At 39.1% G+C, this 17,801-nt stretch overlaps 2 protein-coding genes across 2 annotated transcripts; both read left to right on the plus strand.

Moving 5' to 3' along the window:
- The first annotated feature begins 229 nt into the window (after positions 1-229).
- On the plus strand, positions 230-5,953 carry gpr183a (G protein-coupled receptor 183a). Its single transcript, XM_073474331.1, has 2 exons — positions 230-400; positions 3,063-5,953. The coding sequence occupies exon 2, from the start codon at positions 3,086-3,088 to the stop codon at positions 4,208-4,210; it is 1,125 nt and encodes a 374-aa protein (XP_073330432.1). The 5' UTR covers positions 230-400; positions 3,063-3,085; the 3' UTR covers positions 4,211-5,953.
- A 4,546-nt stretch (positions 5,954-10,499) lies between these two features.
- Positions 10,500-15,166, plus strand: gpr18 (G protein-coupled receptor 18). The gene is made up of 3 exons (XM_073474332.1): positions 10,500-10,598; positions 12,537-12,588; positions 13,809-15,166. Exon 3 carries the CDS (start codon positions 13,816-13,818, stop codon positions 14,827-14,829), a length of 1,014 nt encoding a protein of 337 aa, XP_073330433.1. The 5' UTR covers positions 10,500-10,598; positions 12,537-12,588; positions 13,809-13,815; the 3' UTR covers positions 14,830-15,166.
- Positions 15,167-17,801: the final 2,635 nt, after the last annotated feature.

Raw genomic sequence — 17,801 nt, forward strand, 5'->3', positions numbered from 1 at the left:
AACACCCCCGTCTCCCTTAATCAAAAAGGCCAAATCAAAATGTTACATACGTCAGTCCAGTGACACATGATGTTTGACACTTTTTGGGTGCAATCAGTAGGTGTTTCAAAAGTGTGTGCTTAGAGATAGAGCGTTAAGCAAATGGGAGAGAGGCACAGAGACACGCACACACACTGGCAGAGAGAGAGAGAGAGAGAGAGAGAGAGAGAGAGCAACAGGATATTTTGTCACTATGGTTACTGGCAGCAGATCTTGATTTCTGTGTCATGCTGTTCTCATTCAGGGCAGTGTAGTTGTAGGGCTGTCAGGGCAGAAGCTTGTAATTGAGATAAACTTTGTCATGACTTGTGGATCGATGTGTCTTCAGTAAATATAAAGAAAAGCTTGTTCCATCTGTGAGGTAAGTTTTCTTTCCAACTTTTTTTCTTTTTAGGGTCAGGGTGAAAAATTCATAGTGAAATTGATGGGACATCATGTGGGAAAATGTATTTGTATGATATATGTAACTGTTTCAGTTGGCTGTTCGTCTTGAATTGGATTTCTGTTGTGAGAAATGTGATGTATTTCCAGGGACAGATAGTACAGATATATGCGCGCGTCTGAAATCTACTCTTGCAAAACAAATGACAAACAAAATTTGCATCTTAACTGCAGCATGGCATTTTCAAATGGTAACTCATCACACCTTTATAAATAATAGTCTCATTAGTTTAACACAAAGAATATTGGATTGTGAAATAACACCGGTCTTCTTGGGGAATTCAGTGTTGGAAAATACCTATTAACATGCGAGTGAAAGCAATGAAATCACAGTGACGACACTCAAGAGTTTCACAACAGTTGTGTAATCAGAAAGGTAAAAGAATTATACAAAGTACAAGTATTTTTCTTTAAACGCATTTAATGTCATATAGCTACATTCATGAATATAACTTTATTTTAATAAGAAAGGCTTCTGAAATGTATCCTTGCTGCATGTTTGCCCCAAATAACTCTTCACTTGTGTTAATGGGTCAGGAAACATGTTCCTCCACTGCACCATGTGCTCGCGTGGGTTATGATTTCAGCTCAAACAATATGACTTTCCAACTGCCTGCCATTTCTAAGGGCAGAGCACCCTGGGGAAGCTGACTTCCTCATATGCAAGCCCATCTCTCAACACCAATTTTTTTTTTGCCGCATACGTGTGAGAGTGCTGCAGCTGCATTCAGAATCACGGTAAAGCCCTGGTATTGTTCACCGACTTCCTTCATGTCACTTTTAGCCACAAACGGCCTGAAAAACAAAAACAGCTATGTCCTGTGAGTCAAATGAATACATCAGTGGTGGAATGGGCTAATAGTTGAGGCGGATGCTTATGTACACCATTTCTCCTAACTCTTTAATTGTCATATTTATGTGTAAACAGGTTGAAAATGTACTCATAATTATCTACATGATGCCTTGATGTTCAAATAGTGAGCTAAGTCTTAAAACAACAGAATGAAAAGCTAAATGTATGTAAGTAAAAACACACAGGTTCAGTCAGAAAAAGAAAAAATGTTGTTCCTTCCTTGGCCTTTATCTATTTTATCTTGGTATCTTGTTTGAAAACAAGGCTTGATTGTGCAAATGCCCAGGCTTGATTGTGCAAAGCCTTGGTTATTGAAACTGAGGCAAAAGTAAAGGCAGAGTTTGGTTTCTGCCGAGCTTTGCTCCAAAAGAACCACAAGGTGGCACTACACAGCAAAAAAACAACTTGTACAGTATTTGACAGGATGGGTTGCCTCTCATTCCCTGAAGCTCTCCTATTCATGAATAATCAGCTGAGAGTTCACATGCTTGAAAACAATGTTTAGTTAGCTGAGGGTGAAAGGTCAAGATCTAATGAAATCATCTAAATCATGTCTTGAGTGTTTTATAATTTATTACAATTCAAAGAATCCCACGCTTTTATAACAGGCAGTCATTGTCAGGTTATGTTTAAATTAAACTGCCAGTAAGTGCTCGAGTAACTTCCTTTTTGAAAGCAAGCTCTTACCTGTAAACTTTTGGTGCTCTTGTGCCAGTCTTGCCTGAGACAGGAGAGTTTCATTTCAACATAGAGACAGACTCAGTGTTTCGTTCATTGACATAATGTATGTCTGATTTTGCTTCCTTTAAGTGGATGCTTTGCAGGTGAAAAGGGTAGTGTAGGGGTTTTATTGATAGACATTGCCACGAACCCTCCCCTAGTTGATTAATTACATTATGTTTTGTATTGCAAGTTTTCTGAAATGTTATGCTTAAATGTGCAAATGAGGCATTGTCTGATTAGAAATGTGCACATTTGCATACATTTTATAGAACACCTAAATGTATATGTTAGAGGTTTTCTTTCCAATAGTCTGAAAGTAGATATTATTATAGTTATAGAAGTACAAATAGCTCACAAACCTAAAATTGACCATTGTATGAAAAAAATTATGTTTTCACTTGTGGTTTCTCCCCTTAAATACACACTATGTTTATATCCATGTCTGTTGGTTTGTTGGTTGGCTGGTTTTTCAGCAGTATTACCCAAAACTATTGAATGTATTTCCATGAAACTTGGATGGAGGACAGGTCTCAGCCCAGAATAGAGCCAATTGACTACAAAGAGGAGGATCCAGGAATTTTTTCTCACTTTCTTTTATATAGCGAGACAGAGCATTTTTCTACATTTTCATTAATCTTATCAGGTAATAATGCGTGGATACTGATGAAAAAAATCAGTAATATTTAGGTGGCTGGTATCTATGAGTGATTATAATTTGATGCAGATCCTATATTTAGCAGGCTTAAATTATGGTTAAGCAGTTATGGGTGGTTTAAAATTGAGAATGATACAGGGCTATCACGTTTGATATTGGATTATGCTTAGTTGAATAGAAGAGGACTGTTGGTTCTTGGCGGAGGTATGCGCTCTACTGAGTGCCATTCTAGTTGTATTATGTTTTTGGATAAAGGAAAAAGGAAAAAGAAAATAAGAAAAGAAAATGTATAAAGAAATGAAATGCTCTTTCAACCAAACCATTCACACATTTTATTTTTCCTTTTTGCAGTTACTGGTTCCTAAACTATCAGGATGGGTTCTTCTGCTGTGTCTGTGGCCTCCTCCACCAACAATGACTCTAATTCTACCTGTGAGACCCTGTACGCCCACCGGGAATATGCCAGGGTCCTCATGCCTCTTGTCTATTGCATTGTGTTCTTTGTGGGACTGCTCGGTAACTGTCTCGCCCTCCACGTCATCCGGTCCAATCTGAAGAAGATCAACTCCACCACCTTGTACTCTCTCAACCTGGTCATTTCTGACATCCTCTTCGCCCTCTCTCTGCCTCTGAGGATTGCCTACTACGCTCAGGGCTTCCACTGGCCTCTGGGTGAGGTGCTGTGCAAGATCTCAGGCTTCATCTTCTATATCAACACCTACGCTGGGGTCAATTTCATGACCTGCCTCAGCATAGACCGTTTCATCGCTGTGGTCCTGCCTCTGCGTTTCTCCCGATTCAGGAAGGTCAGTAACGTGCGTTACATTTGTGTTGCTGTGTGGCTTGTGGTCCTGGCACAAACCCTTCCGCTACTAGGCATGGATATGACCAACAAGGAACCTGATGACTACATCACCTGTATGGAATACCCCAACTTTGAGAAGGTTGACCACATTGCCACTATACTGATTGGTGCCGTCTTCCTTGGCTACGTCATCCCTGTGGTGACCATCCTCATTTGTTACTCCGTCTTGTGCTCCAAACTCCATTCCTCAGCCAAGAAGAACCATCTGACTGAAAAGTCTGGCCGGAACCGCAAGGCCATCGGTGTGATCTGCTGCGTGTCCCTAGTGTTTGTCATCTGCTACAGCCCATATCACATTGACATCCTGCAGTACATGATCCGCAAGCTGACGTCGAAGCCTGACTGCGCTGATCTCACAGCCTTTCAGGTGTCGCTGCACATCACCGTGTGTCTGATGAATCTAAACTCCTGTTTGGATCCTTTCATCTACTTCTTTGCCTGCAAGGGCTACAAGAGGAAACTCTTGAAGATGTTTAAGCTACAGGTCAGCATGTCCTTCTCCAGTGCAGTGAGGACGTCACCTGAGGGCTCCTCGAAGGATATTATTGATGGCAACAAGATCCAGCTCAACAGTTCATTTATGGGTACAACCAGTGAGAGACTCACAGAAAGGAGAGGACTGAGGCATGAGTGAATGAGAGAGCTGCGGCACAGAGTTAAACAAGATGAAGGACCTTTTACGCGTGGGCCTGCTTTAATCAAGACCAGTCAAATAATGTGACTCACTCATGTCACCAGGGACTCCAAGCAGCCACTCAGCATCTGGATCCATAAAAATTCAGCTCTTTTGCACCAGATTATTTTACACCAGGGAAGCTCTTTGATAGTACATCAACAACATGGATTTTGAAAAAGGAAAATCTAGCACATCCTGTGTTTATGTATGTTTTCTTATTAACATTAGTGAATCACTCAGGAAAGCAGAGACTATTGCAGCTAAGGAGAGGAGCGGAGGATACTTCTTCATACAAAGCATGCTGTCTCCTGATCATAGACTGAGTTTTAATGAGGTAGACCATGTTGGAAGTGGACAGTCAACTGATAAAGAGCTGATAAAGAGCCATCGGTGAACATCGGTGGGTTGTCAGAAAGTGTTTTCATGTGCAGTGTGTGAAGAAGTATATTTCTAAAGGCAGTATACTCAGCTGAAAACGAAAACATTTTTGAAAGCAACAACTAAATTTTTGCAACCAAACAATGACCTCACATCTGACCACATCCCCACAGTCTAACTTTAATGAAATGAAATGTTAAAGCAGAAGTAGATATGAGTTTCAGACCCAGACAATCCCAGGGTTTTTACCGAAAGTTTCAGTTCAGTACACCGTAATATCTCAGGGAAAATAGGCAAACTGTACACCCATTGTTACAGCTGCTTATCAATAGATTGACTTCAATTTGTCAGAAAAGCTCCATATATTTCTCTGCTTTAACATTCTTTTCCTTGTAGTAACAGTGGGTACGGTCTATGATGTCATTTATTTAAAGGGGAAATGTGGAGTTTGCTTGTAAAGCTGTAAGTTTTGCTAAAATTGTTGTGTTATTCATAATAATTCAATGTGTGTATCCCTGGGGTCTAACAAACATGTTGAGTATTCTTTGTTTAAGTAGCTTGCTTGTCTTCTTCGTTTATTTGCTGGCAAACTGCATCACATTGTGGTGTGCTGTCACCACCCGTAGATCAGTAAAATAGTGTGAAACTATTGGTAGGACTCGGAAATGGCATCTGACATGTGCATGATGACAAGAAGAACAAAATGTGAACCCAGTTGTCAAAACAGTTTTGGGTATTTTGTGCACTTCATGGAATATCGATCAAACTGGTTTATACATATTTTAAGAATTGATTTAAGAATGTTGTTCTGTCTTTACAAATGAACTGTTTCAATGTTCCTGTGTTGGCATGATGAGTTTTTTTTTACCCTTTTAAGAGCTCTGACAGTTGAAACGGTAACGGGATGTGGGGACTGAATGTTGGGTGTCAAACGGTTGGTAGACTGTGTGATTAACACACACATCCAACTCATAGTCTGCTCTTCAATCCTCTTCTGTTCACCTCCAAACATTCCTTTCAGCTCATTCAACAAGTAGTTTGGTTGTTAAAATGTTCTGTCTTGAGAAATGTTGAAGAATTTTAGATCAAGAAACCCAAATCAACCCGCTTGCAGTGAACCATCCACTGTCTCAACCATTTCTACGATTATGCATTATTCTTTTAGGAGTCCATGTTATAAGATAACATGGGCCAATCCTGATTTGGTCACTAGGAGGGTTCCGCAAATATCATTTTTTGAGTCAGTGTTGTTCATCAGTTCAAATCAAGTCAATTCTGTCACCACTGTACAAGCCAGCAAAACAATATATGATTTATTTTGTATATGGCGCATCACTTGTCTTTTTAAAATACACTTCAGCATAACTTATATGTAGAAATTGAAGAAATACACGTCATTGGTCCAACTTAACATACATGGAAAATGCTACCAAAGTGTAGTATAAACAAAAGTATTGGTAAGCAAAACCTTGAGGTCAATGTTTCTGCGATCATTTAAAAAAGTGTATTGTTTATTTCTTTCTACAGTACAACTAAGCTACTACATTATGGTTACAGTTAAGAGCTAGATCATGCTCACTCAGGGTTATGGTACATGGGTGTGGTTAAGATGGCAACTAAAACAATTGGTTTGGGGTTAGCAGAGGCGAGCACATGTGGTTATCGTTTCACATAAGTTGTAAGTGAAGGTGGAAATCTACCGCGTCTGTGTGTGTGTGTGTGTGTGTGTGTATGTGTGTGTGTGTGCGTGTGTGTGTGTGTGTGTGAGTGATTGACAACTCCAATGTGCAGATGATATAGTTTCATATTGTGCTGCTGATTTACGTTGATACAATATACGATGCTCTTTTCGATGCCAAATTAATACATCAGTAAATTAAATTAAATGCACGTTGTTCTCAAGACCCAGGGATTCAAAGTCACACAAATATTGACTGGCTTTTATTGAAAGGGACAAAATTTACACTGAACAGACCACCATGTTTGCAAATTGTGATGACATCTAGGCTGAGTTGTAGGAAGAAGATTGTTGGAACATGTTTGCTCTCAGTTCTGCATTTTAAAGGAAGTCGTTTGTAGACATAATGAAACCTCTACTCATATTGCATGTCCTTAGATGTGCTTACCACGTGTTCTTCAGTTCATTCCAAGCGATAAATACATTTACGATTCTGACCTCTGCATTCATTATTATAAGGTCAGATTCAGAATGTATATCTAAGAGACATGTAACAATGGAATGGATTTAATTATTCACGAAGCCGTTGGCAGAAAATGTTACTTTGTTCAATCTTTGCTGCAAACACTTTGCGAAACATTAAGGACAGAATAGCAAGACAAATAGAGACAATATTCACTTCAACCATGGATCACACCCATACATCCGGGAGGCCTCATCAACGGATGACAAAAAAAACAAGCCGTATATGAAGATACAGCCGACAAAGATGAAGCATTGGAAAAAAAGTTCAGTAGAGATCATGATGGCAAAGTTCATCATCCACATAATAACCACAGCCCAAGCTCCAACAGAAACCACAGAGAAAAACATGCTTACAGTGAACAAAATACAATTTATTACTTCCTGCTTGAAAAGAAAACTTGAACTTAACAATAGAACTTCTTTTTCCCTAATATTTATTCAGTTTTCATTACATGACAAGAGGGCCACTAAGCAAAGTTATTTAAAATGCTCAATTCCAGGAACGGTTGATGTGGCATTCGTTGAAACAGTGCATGAAGTGGTGCATTATGGTTTTTTTTTTGTTTTTGTTTTTTTTAATGAGCAAGTAAATTGAATATATTTGGGTTAAGGAAATTGTGATCAGAATTTTTCTCTATTTGCATTTCATAGGCTGAATGATTAATCACAAAAAATGATCAGCAGACTAGTCTGAAAAGTGATACTAATCAGTAATTGTAGCACTTACAGGAAACCTAGACAGTGAATCCCCTGGCTGGTACACCAAAAGATTAAGATTATAATCAAGATCTCTCTCTCTCACGCTCACACACACACACACACACACACACAAACTTTTGACCCCTTTCTGTTTCTGGGCTTATTAAAGTCAGATTAACTGTTTATGGCAATCCAGCATAACACACTCTAGAGTATTATTAGATGTTTATTTGCATCTTGACCTCTTCTTCAGCTTTATATTACGTATGTATTTATTTTTTTCATTTTATTTACTGAAATGTGTCCCTTGCTGATTAGTCTAGCGGCCTGTATTGCAATGAACACTGTATTTCACACATATAATTGCCGTCTGCTTGATCACTCCTTTGTTTCTATCACCTGACTTCTTTGGGGAATAAGGGGAACGTGCCTGTGTTAAAGGGACGAGCTGTGATGAACTTAACACAATGTATCTGAAACATGGCGATTTCAGAGATGTAGATTTCTTCTAATATTTTAATAATCTGATTATTTCAATTATATGAATGTGTTGAAAAAAATTAGTTCTGCAGCTTGGATTTGAATAACTTTTGCTGCATGTCTTTTGACTTAAAGGTGTAGTTTGTAGTATTTAGGAGGGATTTAGTGGCCAGAAAAATGGAGTTTAATTTGTATATATTATATTTTAATTTGTGTATAATCACCCGAAACTAAGAATCGTTGTGTTTTTGTTACGTTAGAATGTTAATTTCTATAAAGGGAGTGGGTCCTCTTCCATGAAGTCTGCCATGTTTCTACAGTAGCCCAGAACAGACAAACACTAACTCTAGTGAGGGCATTTTGAATTGTCAGTGGCCACTGTAAGGAAGGGTAAGACTAGGGGTGTTCACCTGGTTGCAACCACACCACTAGAGGTTACTACTACACACTGGACCTTTAAAGTCAGTTTCCAGTCCAAATGTGGACCTTGATTGTGAAGAATGATGTGTGTGCAGAGCTTGACACGACAAGGCTGTTTCCACATTGATCAGCTAAAGTGGGGGTGGTTTCTCTGTACTCATCTTAAATCTGCGTTGAAGACATAGGAGCAGGATTTTCTATTCAGGAAGTCAATTGTGTGCAACTTATACAAGTATGATGCAAGAATGGACTTTCCAGTGAAGTAGGAGACATCTTGTGTCCAGTTCTGAACGTGTGTCCAACTTTTGGAATGAACATTATTTTACATATTCATAGATTGTGGATTTTCAATTAGGGAGAAGATGTTATTTTAAGAATTGTAAACATTATAATTGAACTTCTTGTGAAAAAGCCATATCAAAAACAGATTATTATCATTTAAGAAGAGTAGTTTAAAATCTCTAAATCTTTGGAGGGAGGACTTTTGAATACAAGTTTACTTACCAACTCTAATCAGTGATGGGAGAAAATGGGGGGAAAAAAATTCAACCATTTTGTATTATAATAGAGTAAATTGAGTAAAGTGTTATAGAGATCTTGCCAAGACCTTTTCTTTTTTGTGCCTCAAAGGTCTGTAATTTTCCTCAGTAACTGCCGCAGGTCAAATATAATCTCATGCATTAGAAATTAGAAATTGATTATTTCCTAAAAATAAATATTATTATTAGTTATAAGTCACAGACTGCTGCCTAAACCTCACAGTTTTGTAGTGATTGTTTTCAGCCTCTAGAGGACAGTATAAAACAGGGTAAAGAGGTGCTGATAGAGGAAGTTAAAAGGGGCTTCACACAGACGTCACACTGGACACCAAACCTAAATACTGACAGATGTAGCGAGACTATCACTTCATCTTTTTATAGAATTCTACCTTTGCCTGTTTTATATGAAACAAGGGGGACAGAGTGTAAAATAAAAACATAGAAGGGAGGCACAAAAAGACAGAACCTGACGTTGTCTAAATAGATATCTGTAAGTTTAAATGCACTTACAGTATATGGTTTATGATAAAGGTGAACAATAAAGACTGAGGATTTATTATGGAGCGGAGGACTTGCTGAGGCGACCACTTGACAAGTATCAAAGAGAGGAAAACATCACACAGACTGTTGTCATAACAACATATTGCAATGAACACAAAGTACCATCTGGCATGAGATTTTTAAGACACATTGAGAGGACAAGCCGATAGATAATTATTTCCCGGGAATAAGAATTAGACTGAATGAGCAGCCTCCATATGAACGCTGTGATCAAGAAAAACAGTATAGTGAGCGTGGAAAGAAGTTCAGCGTCAAATCAGGAAATGCTGTAAGTCGTGGGAAAGTATGATTTACTCTCTGTTTTACGAGATCTACTGCATAATGGGAATGGAAAGTACGAGTTAGGAGAGAAGGGGAAGAAGTTTTGATTGCACAACGTTCTTTGAGCCAAATGTCCTAATTCATAGTTGTTTCCAGCTCGCACGCACATTAATCACACACATTAATCTGTATTCAGTCCGAGTCCAGTCTGACCTTGAGCTTTTCACCTGAGGTATGCGCTTTGCATCCATTAAGTCGACGTGGTGTAAAACCATCTCACAGCATCAGCGTGAAGTGTCTATTACCACCGTCTTATTTCCTGTTTATATGGCAACTGCCTCAACATCCTGTTTTTAATTACTTCTCTCCAGCAGCAGATGCTTCTCACAGCAACCTGCTGTGGATTACTCCCCTGAGAACTAATGTGCTGTGACAGACCCCACTTTTCCAATCAATAACTCGCCCTAAATCTGCCATCTCTCTGCCTGCCAAACACACTCCCACTTCTAATGGCACATCATTTTCTTTAAGGGGGTGTAATTGCAGACGGTGGAAAGCTGTAGCCCTTTGTGTTCCAACTACGTAGATACTGTAAAGGAATCTAAAGTACAGAAAAAACAGCGCACGGCAGACACAGGAAGTGATGGGGGCTTTACACTGTGCACAGTCTCGCCACCATTTCCATCACATTACCCTTTGAGAAAGCATTCACTTCCCTGTTTTGGCTGAGTGCTCAGATAAATCGCTGTGCTGCTTCATAAACCTGTTGGCGCACACTTGTCAAGATGTTTGTGTGATTTCTGTGGTAAGTGCAGTCTTTTATTGTTCAGGCAAGGCTACCAGTTCTGTTTGACCTTTAAGATGGAGGGGGAAAGTAATTTTGGCAGACGTGTTTTATGGTCACTCGCTGTATGTGTGTTTTGGGACAAACAGTTTTCAAACATTCAACTTAAAAAAATAAAAATATTCTGTAACTTTATGTTAATTAGTTTCCTGGTTTAAAATCATCACCCACAATTCAAACTACACACAGTAGAGTAGTTTAGTAGAGTGACAAAAAATGAATCCTTAAATGTGAAAGTCAGAAGTCACATGATTTATATCAATACACATCACTTTCTCAGGGTGAAAGATTTCACTTCCACATTTTTAACCCTAACCACAGATTACAGTAAATCCATTGTTTCTACACTCTACTGTATATATACTGTTAATGCATATGTTCTATTTGTTTGCTTGTTTATGAAATTTCATACTTTGTTTATTGAACACACGTGTTACCAGAGCATTTTTTTAAAAAGTAAAAGAGTATATATTCCCTTTCTAAAAAAAACATTCTAAAAGTAAAAATTCACATATTGTCAAACACCAAAACAGCTTTAAAAAACTAACAAAACTTAAATAATGCAACATACTGTAATCAAAGACATCAAAAATATCTGACACACTAAAAGTCAAGACAGCAGCACATCACCCACACCATAACACAACATAAAGATAGTACCTCTCCAAACCACAAAAGTTGCTGCAATCAGAAATGAGTGGAAATGTATTCTCTTAAAGGATAAGCTCACTCAAAAATTAAAATTTAATCATTCCTCACCCCCAGGCCAATGGAAAGTCAGGTGAAGTTTCATAGTCCAACAAAACATTTCTGGAGCTTCACAGTAAAACAGCATTGCAGAATTATCCTAAACAACTGAAGTAGATAGGGATTTCTTTGAAAACTTAAAAAAGAAGAACACCCACTTCAGATTGAGAAAACTTGGATCACTCTACACATCTGCCAACTTGGCGAGCTGTATGGAGCCATTTTATGTTTTTTTTTTTTTTTGGGGTTGTTTTTTACATGTTAAAATGAGTCCCTAGCTACTTCAGTTGTTCAGGAGAATACTACAATGCTGTTCTGCTGTGAAGCTTCAGAAATGTTTTGTGGACTACAAAACTTCACCGGACGTTCCATTGGCATGGGGTTGAGTAGATAATGACTGCATTTTTGTTTTTAGGTGAACTTATACCATATTATTACCATATATTTATATATTTTCCCTAATTTGTTAGCGGAGCCACTTAACAAAAGTCTAAGAAAATAAAGGATGTCTCCTATCCAGAAGGAGATACTGTTGATTTCCAGTTGGCCAGTATTAGTCGTCTAGCCAGCAAGGTGTCAAGGGCTAAGACATCTTTTTTGGATGTAAGAAGGGAGGGAAATGAGGGGAAGATCACAAACAATACACTGAGAAGCTTTGGTTTCCATATTTATCTCTGATAGAGTATAAAAAATCTCTGTCCAGGGATGGACAAAGCCAAAACATGTGTTAGAGGTCTGCAGGAGATTGCTGACATGTTTACAGGCTGGTGATACACTGTCATAGATTGTAGACAACCTAGCCATTGTGTAGTGTGAATAACTTTACATTGAATAAGACCATATCTGGCACAAATAGAACATTTGTGCTTTAAAATGTCCAACCACACTTCTTCTCCCAGATTACCACCCCCCACCCCCTCAAAAGGGTCTCAGGTTCACATTTAATTATGAAATGACACATCCAGACAGGGATGGTCTGTTTCTCTTCCTCTGTCTTTCACAGTGCAGCTGCACATGTTTTAAAAATAACTATTCAAATGTTCAAGCAGCAGCTTCTGCAAATTGTAACACACAGATATGTTCTTAATTAGAAGCAGCCTCTGGCTAATTCAACACTATCGTTTCTCCTAATTCTTTTTTCCCTATCAACAGAGAACTTTTGACTGTGGACTGATTAAGGATAACTTCTGCATAATGGTCAAAAGTAAGTTGCATTACCTGGTCTTGAAAAGATCATTTTGGTCAAAATGACTTTCAGTAAATATATGAGACATTTAGTGTAGTGAAACGCAGTATTTTCCAACGAATTCAAACCGAGAGAAATCTGTAATTTTAGGTAATGTAATTTAAGGTAATGGTGTGTTTAATTTTTTTGCATGTCACTATTTTTAGGGAAAACATCAGATGATGCGTAGAATAGCGAGGAAGGCAGTCTGTGAAAATGACTAAAAATAGCATGAAATACACTTTAAAACATGACCTCACCTGTGACCATTTCTGCCTGAGTCACGTCAGATTGATTTTCATTTGCAGTTGTGGTTGTTTAACAATGAATTCAACAGCTTCCTTGATACAGGGATAGTGATGTCTAAGCAGAAGAAATTACATCCTGTGCCTTTAATTAAGACCTTGCTAGAAGCACATGACCTTTCAATATAAGTCAGTTATTAGGACTTTAACTCAAATCATGAAAACAAATGGGCTATAAAGGGCAAAAAGAAATGATAAAGGAATTGTTGAATAGACCATATTCACACAGTGGCCATTTTTCTGAAGCTCAAATGTTGTACAGTGTGTTCCTGGTTGCAAGTTGTATAAATGTTGGGAATCAGACAAATTGTTATCATTTCACTGCTTCCTGATTGATAAGTAACTCAAAGGAAAATGGAAAAGAAAAGATTTGGGTGGAATTGGGCCAAATTTCAAGGTAAAACAACATATTTGATTAGAACTTCCGTTAGACAACAGCTGTTAGCATAAAACCTCCTTTCTCGCAAACATTACTGTTTAATAGTGTGACACGATACAATAGGAAATGTATGAATGAATTTTAAAATACCAACACATGTCTTGGACACGTTTATTTAAGCCTGGAAGTAAAATGTGCTGAATATTATCAAAGTAATGTTAGCTAGGAAGTGGCTGGATGCTAATGTTAGTCATCAGATATGTTGTTTAACCTTAAAATCTGGCCCAGGTCCCTCTGGATGTTCACTATCCATTGACTTTTCCTATGCTGCTCAAGTAGGAAGTGGTGAAATGATAATATTTTGTAAGATTCCCTACGTTTATATGACTTCTAACCTGGAACAAACCAACAGGACATTTGAGTTTCCCACCCTGAGCATTACGTCAGAGGAAAATGGCCACCATGTGAAAATGGTCTATTGAGAAAAACACCAATATCTTGCTGTCTTCTGTAAGTTTCAGAATGAATCTGGATCTAAACTTCTCCAACATGTCTGTGGATGCTGGAAAGCCGGAGCAGGGACCGGTGGAGTACCGCCTGTCGGGCCTGATCTTCTACTGCTTCGTCTTCGTCATAGGAGTCATCGTCAATCTGACTGCTTTATGGGTGTTTGCCCTAACCACCAAGAAGAGGAACTCTGTCACTGTCTACATGATCAACGTGGCAGTGGTGGACCTCACCTTCATCCTTCTGCTTCCCTTCAGAATGGTTTACCACCACCAGGACTACTGGCCCTTTGGAGATATTTTCTGCAGGATCAGTGGAGCTCTCACCATCTTCTACCCCTGCATGGCTCTGTGGCTGTTCGCTCTGATCAGTGCCGACCGCTACATGGCCATCGTCCAGCCGAAGCACGGCAAAGAGCTGAGGAACGTCCCGAAGGCTGTTGTGGCAAGTCTCGGGGTGTGGCTCATGACTCTGGGCTGCACTGTACCCTTGCTCTTTTCTGGGGAAGACCCTGATCGCATCTCAAACTTCACCACCTGCATCAAAATGCAAGACATCATCTACATGCGCCCCGACAATCTGGTCAACTTTGTGCGACTCATCTTCTTCTTCCTGCTGCCCATATGTATCATGATCGGCTGCTATATTGTCATTGTGGATAATCTGATCCACGGCCGCACATCTAAGCTCAAACCTAAAGTGAAGCAGAAGTCCATCAAGATTATCATGACACTGATTGTCCAAGTGTTGGTGTGCTTCGTGCCTTTCCATGTGTGTCTTGTGCTCCGTTTGCTGGGGGACAGCTTGGATGGGGGGTTTAGCACATGGGCAGTCTTTACCACCTTCCTGATGAACCTGAGCACGGTGTTAGACATCATTCTGTACTACATCGTCTCCAAGCAGTTCCAGGACAGAGTGATCAGCGTGATTCTGTACAGGAACTATCTGCGGAGCGTGAGACGTAAGAGCAGGCACACACACACCGGCAGCATCCGTTCAATGAGCAACATGACCAGCGCCATGATATGAAACAAGCGTCAAACTTTTATGTAGAACAGCACGCTGGTATGTTCCGTGCACACTTTTGGCACAATGTAACACTGAATGCATCACTGTGTACACGCTTCATTATCAAAAGGATCAAAACTTGCAATTAATTTTCCAAGGTGTAATTTACACTCACAGTATGGGAGTGCTGCTGTTGTGGCAAAAACATCTGTGTTCAGAGCTGATTGACTCACCCATGAGACTTGAGATGTTTTCTGTGCATCTTTTTGCTCTGGCAGACAAAGCACGGGTGTCTGTGGCTCAGGTGTAATACATGCAGGCGTAAATAAAGCTCATGATCATTAAAAACATAGCCCACAGTATCTCATTGTTTGCCTTGTTATTATGTATAAACTCTTCTCAGCCTTGTCAAGGCATCAACCAAGATCTATAAAAGGCCTGACTGCCTCCGCAGGGGAAAACCGACAGGAAATGATGGTGGGTTTTTAAGGGTCGCTGCACCATATTTGCACCTTCGCCTCTGCAGCACCTCAGAGAATGTCATGACTTAAATATAAGCACCATTATTGCCTGATGTCATGCACATCAGGTGAAAATGACTCAAGTTTCACAATGCCATATTTGTGGAGTCTAAGCCTAACACTCGATACAGGGCATCATTATAACACAGAAGCGTCCTGATAGTTGCTGTAAACCCATCGACCAGGTGATGGCAGCATGGCACAGCTAGATCCCATCTTCCTGCCAGAGCAACACAAAACAAGTCCTGTCTTTACTTATGAAGTGGATAGTGCTACATTTCTGGGGCTACTTGAGGGTTCTTTATACCGTTTTGTGTCTGTGTTTATCACATTTCAGCCGCTTTATATAAGCAAACATTTCACTTTTTACCCTGTGAAATAACCATGCGACCTCATCACAGAGAAGTTGTTAACTACAGTCGTAACAGCTTCCTCAACCGCGAATCAGACCAAAGTGTGTTTATGGTGCAATGCGAATCGTATTGATTAGATGTTAAATGATTCAGTCACTTAAAGTGCATTTACAGTAACATCCTCGAGAGATGTCAGCGAGGCTATTTACTAGATTTAAAGCAACCTTAACCTTAAAAGAGAAAACCTTTTGTGCACAGGGATACTTTAATGTCAGCTCTCTGCAAGATCTTGCAATTTATCCTCAATTTATTCCTCAAATGGCAGACAAGTGATGAGTAAGAGGGGACTGAATGTGTGACAGTTCTGTCTCTATGAAGAGACTGTTTAATTTAAAAATGAAGGGGGAAAAAGTCTGGTTTTGATAGGTGTCCTGCACAAACGTCACCCGTGCTAAGAATTGATTCTGTGTTGCCAGTTGCTAAAATAATCAAGTTAGTGTGTCTGTCACACCTACACAGTCTTAAGTGGATTAGACAGTGAGTCAGTGTAGCTGAGTAACTATGTAGTGTCTCATGCAATTAGACAGTCAAGGCATCCTGCAGTGTGACCACATGTATAGCACATTTTTGGAATAGTTATCATACGGATGATCAATTGAAAACAAAGCTAATTAAACTGCTTTAGACTGTGCAATTTCTTAATGTTTTCTCACATCTTCTCAAGCAAGCCCAGTTAAATTCTCCCTGAGATAAGTTAGTATAATACAGTGGTTAAAGGATAAACTGCGCTCCATATGGTTTTTGGTCGGTTTGTACGGTCTTCACAGGTCAAGAAGTAGCCAGGCTGTAGGATACAGACAGGCTAGATTTACACTGTTTTAATAAGAGGAGGCAGACTACCTGATTTCCATCTTACATGGAATTCTGGGAACTGCAGTTCATCACATGATGATAGGTTTATTGGCCGGTGGACTACAAGCAGATTTATAACCAAGAGGTCAAAGGTCAAATGAAACATCAGAGCGTCGTCTATCTGTCCCACCTGTTAGACATCAAAGAAAAACCAGCCACGCTGCTCACAGCAACTGGCATTTAAAACAATTAAGTTTCCTGTCAAGTCCCTGTGATGAATTATCCGGAAGCTTTACCCGCTGTAATTCTAAATCTTCCCAACAAGTGCCTTTGTTGTAGAGAAATTAATGAAAACAAGATTGTCTTTCATAGGAGCTGATCTAACAGCGCGACAGCCAGCTGCTCTTCTTTGGGAATAAAAACAGTCAGCATTAAACACAGCTCGCACAAAATACTTTTTTTTTTCTACCACTCGTGTGGAAAACAAATCAGGCGGCGAGCGCAGTGGCCATCTGTTTTGTTATTTGATATGTGTGAATACATGTTGTAATGACTTTGTTTGTGAATCACTCTCCGCGGCAGAACACACGAGAGCTCTCGAAGTGCTGGAGTGTTCAAAGCTAATCATATAATTGGACACAATAGTCGATGACAAATGGAGACGCTTGGAGCCAGCCAGCTGGGGAAGTGAATATGTAATCATTGTAAAATCATATCATTTTTGCATATTTGAAGACAGCTTAATAGAGTTTGCGTGTCAGCACACCATCAAATGATGATCAGAGACAGTGTTGCTGTGTTTGTTTTTCTAAATAGTGCTTTGTTGGACTATTTATCTTTATCACAATTAAAAGTGTTTCTCTGCAGTTTGTGTCTCACATGTTCATTTATGTTGCTATTTGAAACAGATTTTGGACAAAAGTCCCCTGTGAATATGAAAAAGAAAATGTGGTACAGCAGTAAACAGTCTACAGCTGTGAATCCTAATCAGGGGTACTGTTGTAGTTGCCAGGAGGTGTGGGTAAACTATATACTATACTATATCTATATAAATACTGTTCTATATATAAAGTACACATATATATGCAAATATATATATATATAGTATGTATGTATGTATGTATACTGTATATACTAATGAGTAAGCAATCAATTTCTTAATGGCTAAGATAATACCTAATTTTTTAGATAGTAAAAAAATGAATAAAATAAAATGGTTGAAATGAATAATGAGTAGTTGGTTTAAAATGAAAGCCAAAGGCAAAAT

This window comes from Pagrus major, chromosome 9, assembly GCF_040436345.1.
Source record: "Pagrus major chromosome 9, Pma_NU_1.0".
NCBI classification, from domain to species: domain Eukaryota; kingdom Metazoa; phylum Chordata; class Actinopteri; order Spariformes; family Sparidae; genus Pagrus; species Pagrus major.